This window comes from Embiotoca jacksoni, unplaced genomic scaffold, assembly GCF_022577435.1.
Source record: "Embiotoca jacksoni isolate LCO1_2020_lvr unplaced genomic scaffold, fEmbJac1.0.p SCAF_49, whole genome shotgun sequence".
Taxonomy (NCBI): Eukaryota; Metazoa; Chordata; class Actinopteri; family Embiotocidae; genus Embiotoca; species Embiotoca jacksoni.
The window spans coordinates 465001-485493 of record NW_027185402.1 but is presented as its reverse complement, the minus strand read 5'-3'; the positions used below and the strand labels follow the sequence as shown (position 1 = coordinate 485493).

The 20493-nt window shown below is 41.0% G+C and overlaps 1 protein-coding gene across 1 annotated transcript in view; it reads right to left on the bottom strand.

Moving 5' to 3' along the window:
* The window catches only part of LOC138210907 (ADAMTS-like protein 1), a 93121-nt gene that overhangs the window by 10663 nt on the left and 61965 nt on the right, over positions 1–20493 (bottom strand). Inside the window, exons 3-15 of the mRNA XM_069170291.1 lie at positions 20115–20242; positions 13557–13602; positions 13053–13289; positions 11703–11829; positions 10549–10623; positions 9252–9409; positions 7442–7553; positions 7120–7258; positions 6978–7028; positions 6668–6872; positions 4897–5044; positions 4714–4798; positions 1285–1589 (exon numbers count right to left, since the gene is read on the bottom strand). Coding sequence (XP_069026392.1) covers positions 1285–1589; positions 4714–4798; positions 4897–5044; positions 6668–6872; positions 6978–7028; positions 7120–7258; positions 7442–7553; positions 9252–9409; positions 10549–10623; positions 11703–11829; positions 13053–13289; positions 13557–13602; positions 20115–20242 — 1816 coding nt within the window. The remainder of the gene's footprint in view (positions 1–1284; positions 1590–4713; positions 4799–4896; positions 5045–6667; positions 6873–6977; positions 7029–7119; positions 7259–7441; positions 7554–9251; positions 9410–10548; positions 10624–11702; positions 11830–13052; positions 13290–13556; positions 13603–20114; positions 20243–20493) is intronic.

Here is a 20493-nt window from a genome sequence, read left to right as displayed (position 1 = left end):
CTGCTTCTAATGTTGGGGACAATAACAGTGAAGCCGGCACTTCAAACGCCGCAGTGGTGTGATGGTCCACAGGAGTGCAGCCCTCAGGGTGTGTATGTGATATCTGATACCAGCCTGTAATCATCCCCGAATGGGAGTTTTTTGAGTTTGGGGGCGAGCGCACACACACACACACACACACACACACGCGCGCACACGCACACACGCACACACACACACACGCACACACACACACACACACACACACACACACACACACACACACACACACACAGAGAGAGACAAAAGCCGACGCCCATGTGCACAAACGAAGTTACGAATGCACACTCCTGCAGACATCAACACAGAGACAGAGGCATAAAGGCGTGGATGTGGAGGTGGGAGATTAAAGTGGGACTGAACACAAGTTGGCAGGGTGTTTAGGAAAGCTGTCTCAGTCTGGCACAGTATAAATTGCTGCTGAGAGCATCTGTGACGTATGCTCTAAAGGGTTAAAGTTCCATCCATTATCATCTAACATCATATAACTTCCTCTTTCTCAGGGCCGACACTAACATGGCTTTACTCACCATTGACCTGAGGTCGCTAGTTACTTCTGGAGCATTTCACATGTTAATACAGCAAATGGGACAAATTCAGTGACACTGACGGAGTTGGATTTGCCTTCAAGATTTGCAGTGCAATCCAACAAGGCAGCAGCATAATGTATTTGCTGCATCTATGCAACGGAAATTATTCTGTAATGAGTTTATTGTAAGATCCCCATGACTGTTTGTTAACAACATTTTTGGTTTCATCAGGACTTGTGAATTTCCACTTTACTTTTATGCCACTCCAGACTAAAATATTTCTTGAAAAATATTAGATGGATTGCCATGACATTTTTGGAGATATTCATGGTCCCCACAGGATGCACCCTGCTGTCTTTGGAAATGTCTCAACATTGAATTGATATTTTCTGTTTGAGTTTCAGAGAAATTTCTTTGTCACATTAATGCCCCCCCTCAGGATAAATTACAATAACAACACCAAGCAAAGCAGCTCCATTAGCCCTGTGTTTAGTGCAGGTATCAATCTTAGAAGGCTACCGTGCTAAACTAAGACCGTGAACATAGTAAACATACTTGCTAAATATCAGCACGTTATTATTGTCACTGTGAGGCTCAAAAAGCCACTTGCATGGCTCGGAGTCACTCACAGGTAATTTTTTTCAACTTCCCATTTCTGTTCTTTCTACTTCTCTTTCTTTAGTTTCTCATAAGAGATATCAGTGAAGATCCATACCTCCACCACAACTCTCCGAGCACTCCGTAAACCCCTCATACTCCCAGTCGTGCAGTTCCTCTCTTTGCAGTGTCCTGCCTTCCTCCTCCTCTTCCTCCTTTTTGCCTTCTCCTTGGCCCGACACTCCAGTGCAGGGAGTACGGTAGCAAGGCTGGCTTGTGCCAGGCTTGACCCCCTCGCATTCATCGTCGGGCAGGTCAGCAACAGACTGGGAGAAGGACAGCAACACCTGGCACTTGACGGTGCGCTGTTGGGTCCCAGCGCCGCAAGTCCGGCTGCAGGGCTGCCAAGGATCGGGGATGAAGCTGCAGAGGACAGCCAGCAGGTTTGAGAAAACAAAACGGTGATGATTAATCAAACAAATAATCACACAGTAAGTATGCTTCACATATCTCCACCAAAGAGGCTTGAAAAGTAGTTAAATTTGAGTCAGGTTTGATGGTGACTGTTTCCAAAGCAGCACTTGAAAGTAGCCTGAAATCGGTTCACAGGTTTTCAGCATTCCCTGTAAACACATTTTCTTCATTTGCTGCTCGGTTCATAAACTCGCTCAGTATTTATGAAATACAGTCCTCCTGTGATTAATTCTGCACCTGTGAAGCATTAGGATCAGCTATTCTCGGATAAACGGCTTTCGTGCGCATCCTTCCTCGTCTTAAAGAACAGATCAGAGGAGGACATACCCAAGACCCACAGACTGAACCGTCACCTTTTCAACAGCTTCAGGAGAGAGTAAAAAAAAACAATGTAAACTCTAGAGAGCGTAAGACAGAGAGACATTTGAATCCCTCTTGATCGTCACTTTAATTAATACGAATGTAACTTTCTAGGAACTGTAAAGAAATGTTGGCTAATGAAAAATTGGGTTTTTTGAAAGACCAGAGGAGCAATTTGGTGCCTCCTATGAACAGAACATCCATAATGATCCAGTGATGTTCAGATTTTTTTTGATTGGGCAGATCACAGCTGTTTCATGCTGCTCTCGTGCTCATTAAGTGCGCATGAAAATTATGAAGCAGTCATATTGAAATATAGAAATACAAAGAGAGAATCTGTAGGACAGCTAAGATCCACTAACAAAGTGTTTCTATTAATCTTTCATGTAAGCATGAAAGCAACTCTCAGTCCTGCTGAAGATCCACCAGCAGGTTGACAGCTGATAGCAGACAGTGTGCATACTGTATGAGGGGACCTTGAATATATGTGGCAGTGAGAGGCTTTATGAGTTCATCACATCCTCTTCGTTTCATCTTTTGCACAAGGCTCCATGTTTTATGATCTTCACATCATTGATCGGAGTTGACTGAGATACCATAAAATCCACATATAATCACGATGAGGTAAAACACTGTTGCAGATAGGCAGTGGCTGAGTTGGTAATCTTACAAAAGAAAATGCTGCAAAGGTCTAGTTTGCTAAATATTTATTCCTGAACTGAACATGTTTAGAGGCAGATGATTTGAATCAGCAAAGTGATTCATACTTTCCACCTCAACATATCAGTGACTTGGCTTTTAATCTCATTTCGTAATCCGAAAAAGTCTCTTTAGTGGTTTTTTTTGGTGGTTTTGCTATAAAAACTGAAAACATAACAATATCAGCATTGCTTTCTAATTACATTCTGTGAAGCTGACTAACCCTCTATACCTGAACCCAAATGTCCCACTGAGAGAATGCAGTTACAAAACAAAGCATATTTTCAATGTACACATACAGACGGGTGACAAATGAAAGGAAAAAAACAACATAAAGTGTCTCAGTAAAATGTTGGGCCACCACGTGCTGCCAGAACAGCTGCAGTGTTCCTTGGCATTGAGTCTCTGGAACTCTGCTGGAGGGATGGAACATCATTCTTCAAAAAGACATTCCCTCATTTAGTGTTTTTGATGAAGGCAGTGGACGTAGTCCAACACAGTCCAACGCAGTTCCCATAAGTGTTGAGCTGGGTTGAGATCTGGTGACTGTGAACCCTATCGCTTATGATTCACATCATTTTCAGACTCATCAAGCCATTCAGTGACCCCTCGTGCTCTATGGATCACTCCCATCAGGGTAGAAATGTTTCATCATAGGGTAAAGGTGACCACTCAGAAGACTTTGTATTGATTTGCAGTGACCCTTCCTTGTAAGGGGACATGTGGGCCCAATGTCCCCCCACAACTTAATAAACTTAACTGCATCCCCTCTCTGTAGGGGTCAAACATTCAGGTTTCACCTTTCATTTGTCACCCGTCTGCATATCACCACAGTATCACTAACGTGGCAGCCTTCACCAGTGTGCAGCATCCTTCTTTGTTTAAACAGTCTGACCACAGCACAAGAGCGCTGTTCTGTTTCATTAAAATGCCTCAATAAAGAGCTCATAATTACAGTAAAACGGGCTCTTTATGAGACCTCAAGGACTCGCTGTGTTTCGGACAAACAGATGAATCACCGGCAGTTAGACCTTGGAGCAGGAACGAGAAAGCCAACAGGCGAACCCGCAGAGATGTTTGTCTTCATGCGTAGTTAAAGTACATCTGTCAGTTCAAAAATAATCTTTATTTCATTCATGGAAGGAAACAACACATTTATGTAACATCCCACAAAGCCCCACGTTTATCATATCAATTAAATTTCCATCAATGGAAATATTTTATTTACTCATGGTGAAATACTTTTTTGGGACAGGTTGTGGAGCATGTATGGGTTTAATTTGGCAACCAGCTGCACAGCGGTGGTTGGGGGCAGGCAGAAGGCCTGGCAACCAAGGTGCAATAAGTCTAACGCAGGAATTTCCTTCTCACATCCGTAACCTGGCCCCATATGGTAGGTAGATATTGTTGTTGGCTCGTAAATGACGGCATATTATACACAGATATTTATGTACTTTTGGAGGAAGGACATGCTTCTTTTTTGCAACAGAGTAAAATCATATGTTTTGGCATTTCTCTCTCTCTCGCCCCCTCTCTCACTCCAGATAAGTCAAACGAGCAGATGTTTTTAACTGGCAAACATGGTGGTTTGACTCATACAAGTCATGCAAGACACTGTGTGGAGTCCAATATTGTCCATTTTCAGAGGACAGCCATTATTAGTCAACTGATGTGTGGGACAAGAACATCTGGACCCTTCTGAGGGTTTGTTGAGGTAATGCTGGTAGTCAGAGACTGAACAGTCCACAGGTTTTTATAAAAATGTTTCTTTTTCTTTCACCTTCAGTTTCCCCTTTCACCCTAAATAACCTCATACAGTATATTCATACCATGCACCTGACATTACACTATGGCAAGCCGTTTTAACATTCAGTTGCTAAGTTTGCCAGTGCAGACATCAACAATGTCATTTAGACGAGTTGTACTTACATTGAGACTCGTCAGAAGTTTTAGTAAAGCTATACTCTGAATCTGTTATCCTCTCTTGTGTTTGTTTTGTGTTCCTGGTACTCACGTTGGCTCTTCCGTCACAGTGACTTCCTCCTCCAGCTCTATGGCTTGCTTATGCCACACAGGTTTCGCCTCAACAGGCAGCGTATCTAGTGTAACAGAAAAGAGAAGAGGCTGAACATCACACGTGAACATTTTAGAGATGCTCGGTGGATAAAACATGACAAAACAGCCACCTTGAACCCACCTATGGACTTGTAGCAGGGCACGGTCACCAGACACTCCTCCTTGATGTGGGGTTTCGTGGTGGGGTTGCAGCCTCCGGCATGGAGACCCCGGTGGTCGATGCATAACACCACCCTGTAGCGCAGACCCTGCCCACAGGTCACTGTACACTGGTGGTGACAGGTGATACAGTCTATTAACTACTGATTGATATGGGTCTATCAGTCTATCGTCACACAGGCTAACTCCTGTGGTCACATCTTTTTGCTTGTGTTTGATAGAAAGTCTCAGTCGTTGGCTCAAGGGAGGTAAAGAAAGAGACCTTCCAAAATCCCCTGCAGCTCTTTGCTCTGGTGTCCTCGGCCAAAACAAGCATTTTAAAGGCCAGGGAAGAATGTGCTAGATAAACATCATTGCGGGTTTTTAGGGGGCCACAAATCTGGCTCCGTGGGCTTCAACATGTGCCTGTTTGACTCGTGAGGCAGAGAAATGCCCATGAGGAAGCAGTGTGGGACATTTGTGGTGGGATTGGTTGATGTAAAAAGCAGCTATAAGATTTAAGGGTAAGTACACTGACCAGGAGGGTTACACTCATCCTGATGCACCGCCCTGAAAATCTGAATGTGTAATGGCTCAGACAGTCAAATGAATCTGGATGCGTTGTTGATTTGAGTTTTAATACATCTTTGTATGTTTTGAATGGTGGGTTGAAGGGGAGTGTGTTCCTATCACTTTCAGGATGGTGCTCGTTGTTTGTAGAGCCAACAAAATCACAAGTAGGACGGACTGTTGATTATATATTTGTCTTTCTGTGAAAGAATAAATCATGTTTTTTTATTTTTTTTATTTCCATGGGTTAATTAAGACCCACTGTGGTGATTTACAAAGACAAATAAGCAGTTCACCAATACTGGACTTCCTCAGGTTGGTAACTAACAGCTACAGAACACAAGGAAACATCTATGTATGTTTGGTTATTTGGCATGTTAGCTTAACTTTGTGTGATGTTTAACTTCAAAAGAGCCAAATTTGGGGCCGGAGGGATGAGTTTGACCCACACCTTCTTTGTTTTGGCCAACCACAGCGTTTGACCGCTCGTGCTTATTTACCTTATTCGTAAGTGCTGTAAAATGGCAACAAATCGTAAAATTTGTGCAGCTAAAAGTCCATAATATGAGTTTTACGAAAATGTGCAGCACAGTGCTGTTAAGATTCTCCATTAAATTCCATTGTCCTACATCTTATCAATGAAGAATGATGATATTTTCTCTCTCTCGTGCTGTTAGTTTGTTTGATTGAGGCAGAGGCACACTGACGAGAGAGTATTAAAAACAAAATTGCAAGATTTGTTTTTGATCCAATTATGTAAAAAAAAAATTAAATTGACAATTTTTTTTCAATAATTTATTTTTCATTTAATTATTATTTTTTTTTAATTTTTTTTATTGTTTTTGACAAGAATTTCTGCAAAATTATAAAATTACAACTAAACAAATTAAAAAGGAGTGGTTTAATTATACTAACATTTTATTTTACATTTAGAATGTTCATTTTATGTAAAATATATTACATTTTAATATAATGTAATTTCACACAACATAACAGATTCATTTTTGGCCCTTCAAAGGAAATAATTTGGGCACCTCTGTTTTACAGCATCTAACAAGGGGACTTCCTTAATCACATACAGCTCAGCGTGGTGTTAAACTTAATTGTATGGGCGTTTGTGGGTCTTTTTACTGAATAAAAAAAATTCCCAAATATTCCCAAAGAGAATAAAGAAGGGTACCTACAGGTGACCACTCCTGTGCCAGCCAGGTGGGGCAGTCGAAGGTGTTGCAGGGCTGCAGGATGGCCGTCTTGGGAGAGTAGAGACACTTCCACTCCTCGGTGGGAGTGATGATCCCCTGCATGTCTTCCTCCACACACGATACTGAGCGACTCTGGATGCCCCCGCCGCAAGAGGTGGAGCAGGCGGTCCAGGGACTGCTCTCCCATCTGACATCATACAGGGTTACATTTCATGAAGTGACTGTTGGAGATCAGTAGGTGTCAGGACTTGTGGGTGTGTTTTTGTGTGAGTCACAGTAGGTGAGTACGTACCGAGGCAGAGGGTGGTAGAGGTCATATGGCATAATCTGCTTGTAGCCATCACTAAAAAGGTCAAAATAATGAAGGAAATGAGGATTTAGCATTCAAACTGTGCTGTCAAAATTCAGTGTAGTGTCCAGTTTAAGTATCCAACCTGTCCAGGCAGGGCTCCATGTTGCACTCCTGCAGTTTGGGTTTTGGTTTGACGTTCTCTGGGTAATAATGGCAGTACTGGTCCACAACCACCCGACCACTCCGCATATCAAAGCACTCTGCTGAGGTTAGCTGGTAACCTACAGACAAGGAAACATCACGGTAAAATCCTCAATTAGGACAAGTCTAGTAGAGGAGTAATTCAATATAAAACATTTAATAACAAGGAGTTTGCTTCTCAACTTTTAATCAGTTGAGTGAAAACATTTCTGGCTACCATCAAGATGATTTTTACAAATGCCGGCAGTGCAGGTGAGTGTTACCTCCACCACATGTGACAGAGCAGGGGAAGAAGTCGGTCTCTCTCCAGCGGTGGATGATGGGCTGGTAGTAGATGTACTGGACCACGCTGTCAGCATCACTGGCAAACTGCACCTACAGAAACAATGTTCAAGTGTCACCATCAAATTCAGTTTAAACTGGTATAATAAAACTATAGGATGACGACAGTTTCATCTGCAAACTCCTTCCAATGATAATTTCCAAATGATTTTTATGAAGCATCCATTTTTTTAAGAGAAACACAAGGTTTTGGTCACGTATTGCTTCCACATGATTCAAAATGGCTTTTCAAACCACAGTTATCAGATAGTTTTATGTAAATCATTTATGTATTTTGTTGGAAATGCCAAAATTTCAAAAACACCCAACCTCACCCACCACAAACTTTGAAAGATCTCTTTTTGCTCTCTGCTTTTGGCCCGATGTATGAGACCGGAGGGAAGAAAACGCTGTTGTAAGGGAAATTAAGTGATACTGGAATACACTGATATATTTTTCGCGCGTACAAATTGAAAAAAAAAAACCACCCTAAAATACCTGAAATATCAGCAGAATGTTTGAGCTCGACTTTGAGCTGAGCTACTATGAGTGTGTGTCAGAGAAAGTGATGAATAAGTTCCTGGAGGATATCAAACTATTTCTTAGTGCTTTGCATCAATAAAATAAAGAACAAAGACTGTTTTGATAGAAATTAGACCATGTGTGTCAGTGTTTTGTCAGTCCTTTTGTACATTTTAACAAGACACATTTTAACAGCAACATATATCAATCAAATTTCACTGCCACTCATTCACATTCATGTGTTTACTGTGGAGAGACTGTCTGGAGACTTTTTAATATGATTTTCTATTTGTTCAAACTTTTTTATTCTTTCCCAGCACTGTGATATGAATTGGCTGTCTGCCTCGTAACAGATTAGAAAATAATGCTTTTATAGCTTCTCAGATTTCGGTCTCCTCCGCTCCTATTTATTGTCCGATTCTGACTCGTGTTTATGAGGGAGGAAGTTTTCACAGGCGTTTCCCAGTCTGTGGCCTGTAGTTTAATTTTTAATGTCCACTCTCTTGCCCCTAGTTGGAGTTTGTGTGTGCATGTGTGTATGTAACGAAGCAGGAAAACATGTTGTAGCCATTTTGCCCTGGCATTGTAAAACTACTGAATTCAGGCAGTGTTGGATTATAACACATACAAACCTGTAATTGATAAGCATACATATTGCAAGTAGTCTTCAATGTCACTCATGAGTTCATTAAGCCAAAACCAACCACTGGATTTGGAGCTTTGAGCATTTGTGCTACTATTATTAATTCATGACACATTGTTTCAACACACATCCCTGAAGGAGAGCGAGCACACAAAAGAGTTGTTTGAAATTCATGTTTAAGTGCACTACAATATCTTTAAATGTAAACATATGAAATTAAATCTGCTTTGAACTCTGCATAACACGGAGAGGTTCACCAGGAGTTCATAAATAAACCTTATCTGAGCCCCGTTTGCTTTGGCTGCACTATTAAAAAAAAAAAATGACAGTTTTGAATTAAACTTGAAACGGCTACAAAAAGGTCCCAGTGATGTGAGCTGTTTGGGAGAGTGAAGCTGATTTGGCTGCTGGTTTGAGCTCCCTGCAATAACAGATTTTTGACCACTTAGTAATTTTTACCAAACAGCTGCTTGTTTGGTCTCTTTGGCAGCTAAATCACACAGCATCACACAGCCTGTCATTTGGTCCTTGACAAGTGCAGCGTAAGTCTTCTGAATTGAACTATATGTGTTAATTTCAGCTCTTACCTTGACTGTGAAGTCAGCTTCGAGTGGACCGGTGATTCTCAGAACCTCTTTATCTGAGACTTTCTGGTAGTCCAAGGTGGTGTTCTCCAGGTGGTACTGCCCTGATACATCCAGGACCAGTTCTCCTTTTACCCCCTGTAGAGTCTTACTCTCCACATCTGAGAAGAAAACAGAGCAGATAACTACAGCGGTATAGACACATCAGAGCCACAGTATATTACAAAAGGGAGTCAGAGAGGGATGGTCACTGACGACCACAAAATTCAACTTAAACTTTAATATCTCTTTGCTAAATTTGAGCCATCATCATCGTCAAATCGTCATAATATCTGGTACTTAAAAAAAATACAATTTGGTGTCGCAATTACTTCAACAGAACAAAACAGCAAATGAAAGATGTAATGAAAATGTAATTTATCACAGCCCTTCAGTCAGATCCAGTTGCAGTCTGGCAGTTGTGTTCTAAAGGCAACGAGAGTCACTGTGGCACTGCCAGGAGGCTCGTGTAGGTCTGGGAGTACAGCAGTGAGCTTTTCCCGTGTTTGACCTCACCTCACCCCTGGCCTAACAGCGTCTCGTGTAATTCCAGCATGGACATTTAAACAAAAACAACGGCGCAACACAGGAACCAGCAGAAGTCGTCATCTGCCGACAGATGGTTACAATTTAAGTGCCTACAGGCAAAAAAGAAATGGGGGGGGAGTATTCATTGAGAAATTGCCCATTCAGGAAACAATCTGTAAACTAACTGGAGCAAAGGATAGGTACACAGATGAAACATTTGTTATCGATTTGATCCAGTGGGGAGTTTTATGTCAGCACTTTGACATCGGTGACATTTGCTGGAAGCTTTCCGTCCTCTCAGAGCCAGAGAAAAGAGAAGAAATATGTACCTCTTCTGGGTAGTCTGATCTGGGCTCCTTTTAAAACCAGTCTTTATGAGAGGCCAAAATGCAATAACTTTTGGAATCTGGAGGAAAGCTTAATTATCGATCGTTATTAAGGTGAGCTATTCATTACAAAGGTCTGCCAAGTGTAATAATCTGTTATCTGGAATGAAAATGTCACAGTGTCTTTTTTTTCCAATCTTAAAACACACATATATATATAGAAAGTAAATGAAAAATTAACACTGTTTTTGCATCAGAAGTTATTAATATATAACATGATCTGCGGGAGAGTCAGAGTCATGCAGAGTCCTTGAGTTCGGTGTGCAGTGTTTGGCAATAAAACACTGCCAAATATAAAGATTCAGCTGTTTTGGATGGAATGGCACCCTGGACCTACCAGGACTTACACAAGTGATCCGGGCCTTTCAGGACAAGACGTACATGACGACTCTTATAGGGGATGATGACCACTGTGTCCTCAGCTGAAGGGAGACACACAGACAGAAACAACACGAAGGAGTAACCCATCAATATTTACAGAAGTGCAATATAATGAGTAACCAGGAAATCAATATAATTTGCACTTCAAATATAATCAAAACACAGATGATTTTGTCATGATAATGCAAGGCAGTCAAAATGTGATGCTTATTATATTAGTAAAAATTTTTGGGAGGAAAACACATTTAAAATATATATATAAATAATAGCTTTAAAGGGTCACTCATTCAATTCAGTATTGTACTTCTAAAAAGTTGGAAGGCCGATTGAAAGACAGTAAACAAAGAATGGTCAAAATCGACACCACAGAGGCTGAGATATCCACACTCTTTGGCAGTCTTTTATGGTCAAGCTCCAAAATCATTAAATTATCACACTTCCCATGATGCAAGTCAACAGCATCTTTTATTAGAACCTTCCCCAACTCCCCCACTTTGGTTTTGTGGAGCCAGAAGTGACCATATTTGGACAAGAGGGTGGAGCTGGGGAGGAGTGAGGGGAAGATCTGATTCATAGATCTGACTGAGAGCCAGAGGACACTACGCCCACAGGCAATGTCAACGAACCCCAGGCATGTCAATCTAACCAAGAACCCAAACATAGCTCTCTTTGAGGCCTAATATCTAATTAAATACTGAATTATTTTCAGAAGCACCATCAGAACACTGATTAGAAGGAGTGAATATAGTGAATAACACCGCAATGACTTGTGGAAAAAAAGTAATTCACTTTGTATTTCATGAGAGAAATTAATGGTTTTTGAATGGTAGTCTGTTGGAGCCAAAGTTTTTGTTAGAGCCAGCATCTAGTGGCCCTCGGTGGTACTGCACTTTATAAGGCACTTCTGCCATGGATTCACTTTTCTGACCTGAAGTTCTCAGGCTTATTTCTCAGTGATAACTGTTGTTACAATCAATGTGGTAAACTGTTTCTGTGCCAAAAAGGGAAAAGGGTAAAACTGCTGGAGGATCTCTTTAACTATATAAATAAATATATATATATTTTTTTTTATTATTTAAAAAAATGAAGGAAAAAATAACAGAGTAAATCTTTTTTTTACTTTTTTCTGAAACATGTTGGGATTTGTAGTGCCCTCGCACTAGTCTGCACGACGAGCCATCTCCATTACAGACGCCACAGTTGTCCTCCTTCGCTGTGCTCCCCAGTTCATGATCACAACCTACAATCTGTAACATGGAAAACAAAAGCATTAGCATTTTCGAAATTTAAACTTTGACTTTCAGAAAACATAAAAAGAACAAAGTAATACAATGATCAAAGTCTCATGTTGGTTCCTTTGGACCTTTAAAATTCAATTTAAGTAGACCCTTTTGCGTCATACCATTTAAATGTTATAACAAAATGATCCAAACAACTCTGGGCTCTTCAATATTCACATCTATTGTTTTGCACGACTATGATAGCATGAAACATCCCTTTTGAGCTGACTATGTTTCCAAAAAACAATTTCCACTGTTTTCTGTTCAACATCATCCGCAACCATTCACAGCTGATTGATGAAGTCTTTTGCAATTTCTGTCGGTCTGACAAAACCCAAACCACAATGTGATTCTAAGCATTGTCAGAGAGTGCATTAAAATCCTTGAGTGCGTCTGCATACACACACATACAACGCCTTGGGACGCAATTCCATTCAACCAAGAAAAAAATGCATTGTAAACTATTTCCTGGGCCTTCAGTCAAAAGCTAAATCTCAAATGTCCTTCTCATTGGGTATTCATTTGTAAAGCAGATGGAATGATGTTAGCATTGCAAGACAGACTGCTGTGTATTGGTCTTCTTGAATTTACTCACTTTTTTGCTTTTGCATTCCAGCCCACAGTAAATATGAAATAAATTAAATACGTTTTATTTTACCAAGTATCTCCCCTCTGTGAGCTTGTAAACTGGGCATTTGGGCCAAGTTTTACAGTTTGGCACAAAAAATGCCTCTTGTTTGAATTAGTGGTTGTTTCAGTGTTGTTAAAATCTTATAAAGTGAAAATCCAAAAACTTGATGTTCATAAAATTCTACACGTTTTTTTCTCATGAAAGATATGTCAAATTCTAAAATTTTGTTTTTTAAAGTCGAATATATTTATGTGTCATCACTTGAAAGTCTCTGACCTATCATGAATGCTTAAAACACATTGTATATGTCCTCATGATTTCCAAGAGAGCTTCAATGTAATCAAACATTGTGGCTGCTCACAACACGTTGGGACAAATGAGAATTCTTTTCAGATATTCTCAATAACAGTTCATTTAAATGGTATTTGTTTTGTTTCTAAAAAGTCGAATTTTGGATCAAAACTCGTCCAACATACCGTGAGTCCTGCTAGATGAATATTTTGGCTTTCAACAATAGATAAATTAAAAGAATAAACAGCTGAATGACACTCTCCCCCACCTGGCAGACTCCACTGATACACATGTCCAAAGACTCGGTGTAACAGCGCGTTCCATCCAGCACCTTCGGTGCCAGCTCCACCAAGAGGCCCGAGCCCATGGGTTTACATTTGAGAGCGCAGGGGTTGTCCGGGTCATTGTACACAGGCAGCCACTCATGGTACTGACCCTGGTATCGCACGTCTGCATGAGCTGAACACTGCTGGGCGCGGAAGTCTCCGGCGTCTGGAGGGCAGTCCTGATGACAGAAAAGAAGCCCATGCAAAATATACCACTCAACTTTACATTTTGTCTGTGGGAAGAGGATTGCTAGTGTACTTCTCACTTTCTGTCCAATAACGGGATCCTAAATCACTAAATTACACCCCTGAAGCATGAACCTTTGTGATATTGTCATTGTTCCAGTTCTCAATTCCAATTAGCCATTTCAGGTTGTTGTTTTTTTTTCAATAAAACCACTTGAAAGCCAGATTGACATCATTACATAAAAATTAGTTTAACTTACCACATTACTGCATGTGCGATATTTGATATTTTGTCCTTCACATGTCCTGCAGGAGAAGAAGAAGAAGAAACATGTGGTTGAACTGGCGTTTGGAATGAATGATAAAACAAACCACAAAGTACACCACTCATCTTCGCCTGAAGCAGCTGGTATTTCACCCGCTGACTCTTGTCTCCTTTTTCGAATTTCTGAGCAGCAAATGGAATTCTGCAGTGATAATGCAACAACCCGCAAACAGGAGTCTGTGGTGTGTTTGCAAAATTTCAACAGTCTAATTCACACAATGTGACTGTGCATAAATATAAGGGGGCTCAGAAAGGACAGCAAAGCAGAGACAAATTAGAAATGCATTACTGCATTATTTATCTGTTAACTTTACAACCATGTTAAAAGTTCCTTAATAAAAACCTCATCTATGATAGGTAGTGTTGTATTTCTTTCTTTACAATAAAAAACACAGTCTTTGTGTTTGAGGAGAGTATTAACTGTGAAATAACAGAAGGTCTACTGCCACGATAGCAGCTTTGTGAGGCTGAGGGACAACCCTCTGGGATTTTGCTGAGGTTTTTTTGAGATTGTTGTGATCCAAAATGCCTGATTTTGCGGCAACTTTTCTCAAATGTTGCAATGCAATTTGTGACAGTTTCTTTTATAAAGGGCTAGATTGTGCCATAATAACTTCAACAGAGAGTATTTCCAGTGCAGAAAAATTGCAGTAATTTTGCAAAATTGCAAGCTCCTGTAACTATTGCAGAGATTGGATGAATTTGCATAAAGTATTGCGATCATAAGATCATGATTCCCTGGAGGGACTGAACTAGCCTATTGCTCAGAGCTTCAGTTTTCTTATATGTTAATAGTCTGGAAATCCTGTTCACGGTATCATTTGTACAACTACAGGGCAGACCAATCCAGAGTTTATGTTTTTATGTAGTTGAAGCGGTGGCAGAGTTTTGTCACATTAGCATGCTTCTCACAGTAACAATAAACACAGTGGTGTTTATCAGGAACCAAGGATGTGACCCAGTCAGCGTCTTTGTTTCTTTGTTTAGGATGTTACCATGGAAACACATCTGCCCATCACCAAGGGAAGTCCTCCTCTGTGAATCATTTGATGTCAAACTATGAGAGCCGACTTGGAAAGAGAATGAGGAACTAAACATTTTGTAACTTTCACAAATTCAAGATGATCTGGAAGAATTTTTTATTTTTTTTTAAACAGGGGTGCTAAAAATACTCAACATATACTCGTCTATAAATGGATCCTTACTCAATAAACCAACATTACTGCACATACATTAGTAAAGCAGACACAGTAAAGCGCTCCTGTCTGTGTCTGCTGAACACATTGGAGCAGTTTGGATCATGAATCTCTGCATGACAGTCTGCAGTGTCTCTGCCCAAATTATGGAGCGAACCACTTATTGAAAATGAGGATTGCTTTGTGCTTTGATGCCGAGTGATGATAAACCATTGATGGTGACTGTGATAGGCCAATTATCTGAGACCCCAGTGGAAACGAATCAAATGATGTTCTTTTGAGTTTGGGAACTTAAGAGGAATTCCTGTGTCATCAGCCCTTAGCTAATCTGGAATCATGACTGGAGCCAACGTCGGCAGGGCTCGGACTCGCGGATGAGCGAGGGTTTAAGGATTTTTTACAATATTATTCCAGAGAGTGGATGTGGAGCGTGTGGCATGGCAAGAACATTAGAGCCTGTGACGAATCCAGACAGATCCGTCTGCCAAGCCAAACAGCAGGTCATGAAGCCTGAACCCAAACAAAGGACTTTAAAGGACCACGAGTTGAGAGACAGGTAGCAAAGATCTGTATCAGTGTGGAAACTCACACTGAGACAAGCAATATATAAATTAGACATAAAAAGAGAGGTAAAGGGAATAAAATGAATTTCCCTTTTCATTTCCTTTTGACTTGGAAGCTCCAAAGTGGAGGCTGAGCAAAAGGAGGGCCAGGACTTGGGATTCTTCGTGGCATCATCAAAGGTTAGGGAAAAACAACTCGGTTGAAATATCCGAGATCCTGGGGCGCATAACACATAACTCATAGACTATGACCCCGCTCCGTACTGCCAAATACACACAAAAAGACACAACCACAGAGAGTCTGCTCATCAGTTAACTGCACATAGAGAAACTCTACAATTGAGCATGCCAGTAACCCCATCCTGAGACAAAAATGTATCAAAATCTATAGTAACCATGAAAAATTCAAGGTAGTAACTTCTTACAATGTTGGACATGCAGTAAGATTTGTCTCGCCCATAATGTCCATATATATGTCATCAACTCTTCTCGCTAGATTGAAAGTAATTGCAAGCAGGGCTTCATAACCTTTGCCATAATATTGATACACTTGAGGCGCGTGGGCACGAGAATGTACGTAATGGCTAAAATATGCTCTTGCTGTGAGCTCTGCTATTGATCAGTGGATGAAGACTCAGAGCAGTAAGGACTGCACAGACAAGTAATGTGCAGATGTAAAAGATGCAGCAAGAGTATTACTTCTTTCTTCCTTTGTTTTTTAGTTTGTCCTTCAGTCAGTCTGGCCTTTTGGTTCACAGCCAGATGTCTCACGAACTATTACACCATACCATAGCCCAGATTATCATGACATTTGGTATTAATTCCAAGGGAATGATTTACAATCATTTTAATGATCCCCTGCCCTTTTATCTTGTTGTTATGCTAAAAGGTCTTCCTGACAAACATTTGAATCCATGAAACACTGTGTGTATTTTAAAAGTAAAGTCTGAATAACAGATTTTTTTTTTCATCATACTGTATACACGTTTCCCCAAAAGATAAACCCTGATGTTTTTGTTACGCCCTCACCTCGTCTGTCTGTTCTGCTGCTGCTGATTCAACGTGTCTTAAAGCCACAAACATTAAACAGCCTGTTCTTGGTAGAACTCCAGAAAGAAGCTTAAGAGAGGAAGTGTAAAACTGTATTGAGGTGATTTTTTTTTTAGGGCTTAAAACCTCATGTCTTCTTATAGACATCAAGACTGCAGATAAAACGCTGTGAAAAGTGTAAATATGGGACCTTTAAGGCTTACTTCTTTTCTTCGGTCTTTTCTTTTCTGCCACGTACGATTCTGAACGATGTCAAATCTTAATCTAAGTTTTATTTTTGTTCTGGCATGACATGAGCTCATTTGTGAAGTAAAAATAGTCGATGGTGCACTGTATGGACCACACAGCGAATGGTCCCCGATACTGAAAAGTTGGAGACATAATCTTGGTGCCAGGCCTACATTAATTAGACAATTCATTGCCTTGGAGAGGTTTACTTTTAACTACCTCAGTTTTTAAAGACAGGCTTTAATCACAGCTGTGGCATGCATTGCAAACTGCCATAGTCATTTAATGTCACTACTGTAATTTCTGCATAACAGTGACCCAATGAATAAAGAAAAGACTTATGTACTCCCGTTGTTCCCGGCCCCTATCTACCACCGCTCCTCTTTATTTCCCGAAGGTGGAAAGGTCTCAGTGAGGTTCATGACTCTCTTTTCCTTTTAGACTTTTCTACTAAATAATAAGTCAAAATGAAGTTGAGACTGGCATTATGTTATAAAACAAATGCTAGAAAAAAAAAGAAGACTGCGAGCCAACTATGAGCCTCATAAATATCAGTGCAGCGCTTTCTCCTGCTATGGCACCCAATCCATACGTCCACACTAACTTCAAACCTGCGATGCTGTTGTTAATAATGGAGTTTGTGATCACGTGTGTGTTGTGCGGATGGGACTAATGAGGGCCAGGCGATCTGTGTTTAGTCTGTACTTTTGCATGTGCCCTTTTGGGAGGTTAACTAACTCGTGTGTGTTGCTGCAGTAGCAGTAAACTCCTTGTATGTACATGTGTGTAGAAAATAGTTGGAGTGGTATTGGTTTGGAGGGTGTTGCAGGCCCGTTTCCAGCCCCTCTTTCCAAAGAGTTACACACACACAAGGGGCCTTGTGCTGTGCTTTTTTTAATGGCGTTGTTTGATCTGCCACCAGGGGCCAGGCTACCGCTCCCTCATTCTCACTCAACAGCGGGGTGAGGTGGGACGCGGGGTCCTACCTACCATCACACATTGCAGCTAAGGAGTTTGTAAACACACTCGCCTGGACCTTGATGAACGCGTGCATCTACACATACACACACTGCCTACATCCCAAACGGAGCTCAAACCCCAAACACCTCTTAACACGTCAATTGCTTTTACAGCCAGTAGCATTCTGAGGTTTTCCTGACCAAAATATTCTGGGCAGGCAGAGAGAAGTGGCTGCTGTTGATATCATGAAATGAACTCCTCAAAATACCATTGACCTCAATGTTTACAGTGCAGTCCAGGGGGGGCCTGGCACTTTTGACAGTCTTTTGCTTCTCATTCTTGATCTCTTGTGCCGTGCAGATGGATTCATGGGTATGGAGAGGTGCTGATTTGATAGTTTGCTCTCGACAGTTGCATTGTTTTATGATCTCACTGGCCTGTCACTGGTGGTGCTCCCTCTGGAGCCCCCAACAGTGAAACAGAGGTGACTTTAGCAGCAGAGCCCACTGGCTACCTTTAGCGAGTGAGCAATACATTCTGGGAACTGTAAAATGGAGGAATGCAGTGAAGTCACCCTGCAGCTATTTCCCAGCCTATAAATGTGACAACATTTCTATGGAAAACATACCCTCTCACTCCCTCTGTCTCTTTTTTTCCCCCTCTTATTCCTCAAATCCATTTGTAATTGGCCACTTTGCGCGGTGCACTTGGCCCCGAGCTTTAATCTCGAAGCCCACAGGGTTAATTTGAAGCCTAACCAACCAGGTGACTTTGGCACGAGGATAAAAGGACCAAGAGGCTCAAAGTGCAAGTTCCAGTTCCTCCTGAGACATAATCCGAGATGATGAGCAGCGGGAATCCAACCGATGTGGGCGCACTGTTTGGAGAGCCCAAATTTTACCATCATAAAATTGTTATTAAAAGTGACATGTACTTTGGCCAGATACATTGATTGTTCTGCTCTGATTTGTGAAGAGGCATTAGTGAAAATCAATCCCAACTGTCACAGATGACTTCAAGGCTTAGACTCATACAGGCGTCTAGACAGTTTCTCAGATGACCCCCTCACAGATATGTCACATAAGAGTCATATGTATTTTGAGCACTCCCATTTAGGGATTTGATTGGTGGGATTTACTCACTATTATAGACTGCCTGAATCTTAAAGGCATGACGTGGCATTTCAAAGGAAAGCAGTCCTAGCTCAACAAGGACTTTCGTCTCTAAAAGAAGAGATTATCTCGGATGGTGTTCAAGCACACGCTTATAAATTTCCTTGGGGATGTTTCCATTAATCTGAAGGTCAATAAGGCTTTTACTTTTAGTTTATTTGAAATTCTCTCCTGTGATATAATCATGCTTTACTTTATGATACTTATTTTGGGGCAGCATCTCTTGTTTTGCATAATATGTGCACAGCACACTGCAAGGTCAAATTGAAAACTTTCAGGCTGCTTCTGTTGCATGTGAATGGAAAGAAGCACTAATGTTCATGGAGCAGCGGTAAGCAATCAGTTTTTGTGAGTTGTATTCCAAGTTACGTTACTTGATCCCCACCGGCACCTGTGTTACACACATTTTTGTGACCACTGGTCCGGCACATTTATGATTTTACCATGGACTTGAGCAGAAAGCTCACATCAAATGTTGTATCCGATTTTTAGGGAACAGTAAGAAGTCACAAGTCTAACTTTCCACTTAAAACACCTCACCCGGCTCCTTGCTTCATTGCTGTCAATTTTCTGAAGCATTTCAATGGTCTCCTTTGCTTATTTCCATAGTATGACCAAAACAATTCTGTGTGCTTTCAGCTCAAGTTTAGGTCTATGGAGAAATCACAAATGCACATGAGCATTGGTCACAAAAAAGTGTATAACACAAGTGCTAATGTTGATCAAGTGATGGAGCTTGGAATACTTACTCTTGACAGTTATTTCTTCAACCTGCACAATGCACGTTACTGTGCTAGTCTCCATTCAGGTGCATCTCGTATATGATAAGGTTCAAAAGAAAAAGGAATCCAAGTAGATATTTTGTCCAAGAAAGAAAAAAACGAGGAGGTCACAACCCTTTGACCAACTGTGCGAGACTGTAATCTAACGCAACAGTGCTTTCAACTAAATGCTAACATCAATATGCTGACATGGCTACAATGGTAATGCTGATATGCTGATGCCAAGCATCTCTAATATCCACCTTGTTAACCATCTTAGTTTGATATGACATCGTAAGAGCATAAAAAAAATCGTACCAAGTTAGATAAGTCATCCGTAAGTATATAGAATCTGCAAGCAATCCGTCCTTGTTGTTTTTAGCAATATTTTCTATGCAGCACCCCCATAACAAACATTTGATGTTATAGTAGACATTAGCATTACAAATTGAGACATATTGCACAATAAAAAGAAAAAGACTAGTTTTCCACTGTAGTTACACATGTTTAATACAGTATGTATACAGGCTTTCAGGTGAGAAGTGTCTGTGAGGTGGTCTTACTTGGAACTGAGGCATCGTCTGAGGGAGTAGGAGGCTCCTCCTCCACAGGTACGAGAGCATTCACTCCACGAGCCCCAGGCGTCCCACAGCGTGTCTCTGTCCTCTTCTGATCGGGCCGTCCGTGAGCTCTGCACACCACAGAAAAATGTATACACGAGAGACACATCTGTGAGAAGTTTCCCAGCAGCCATTATCACCTAAACAGCAGCGAAGATAAAATATACCAAAGGATTAAAAACTAATCTTTTTACTAGAGTGTGTAAAAGTGATCAGTTTAACACCCCGTCTTCCTTTGAAAAGGAAGCAACTTGCATGAATGGTCCTCAGCCATATGAGTTGTAGCTCCCTCTGATGAATTTTTACCATAAACTGTTCAGTC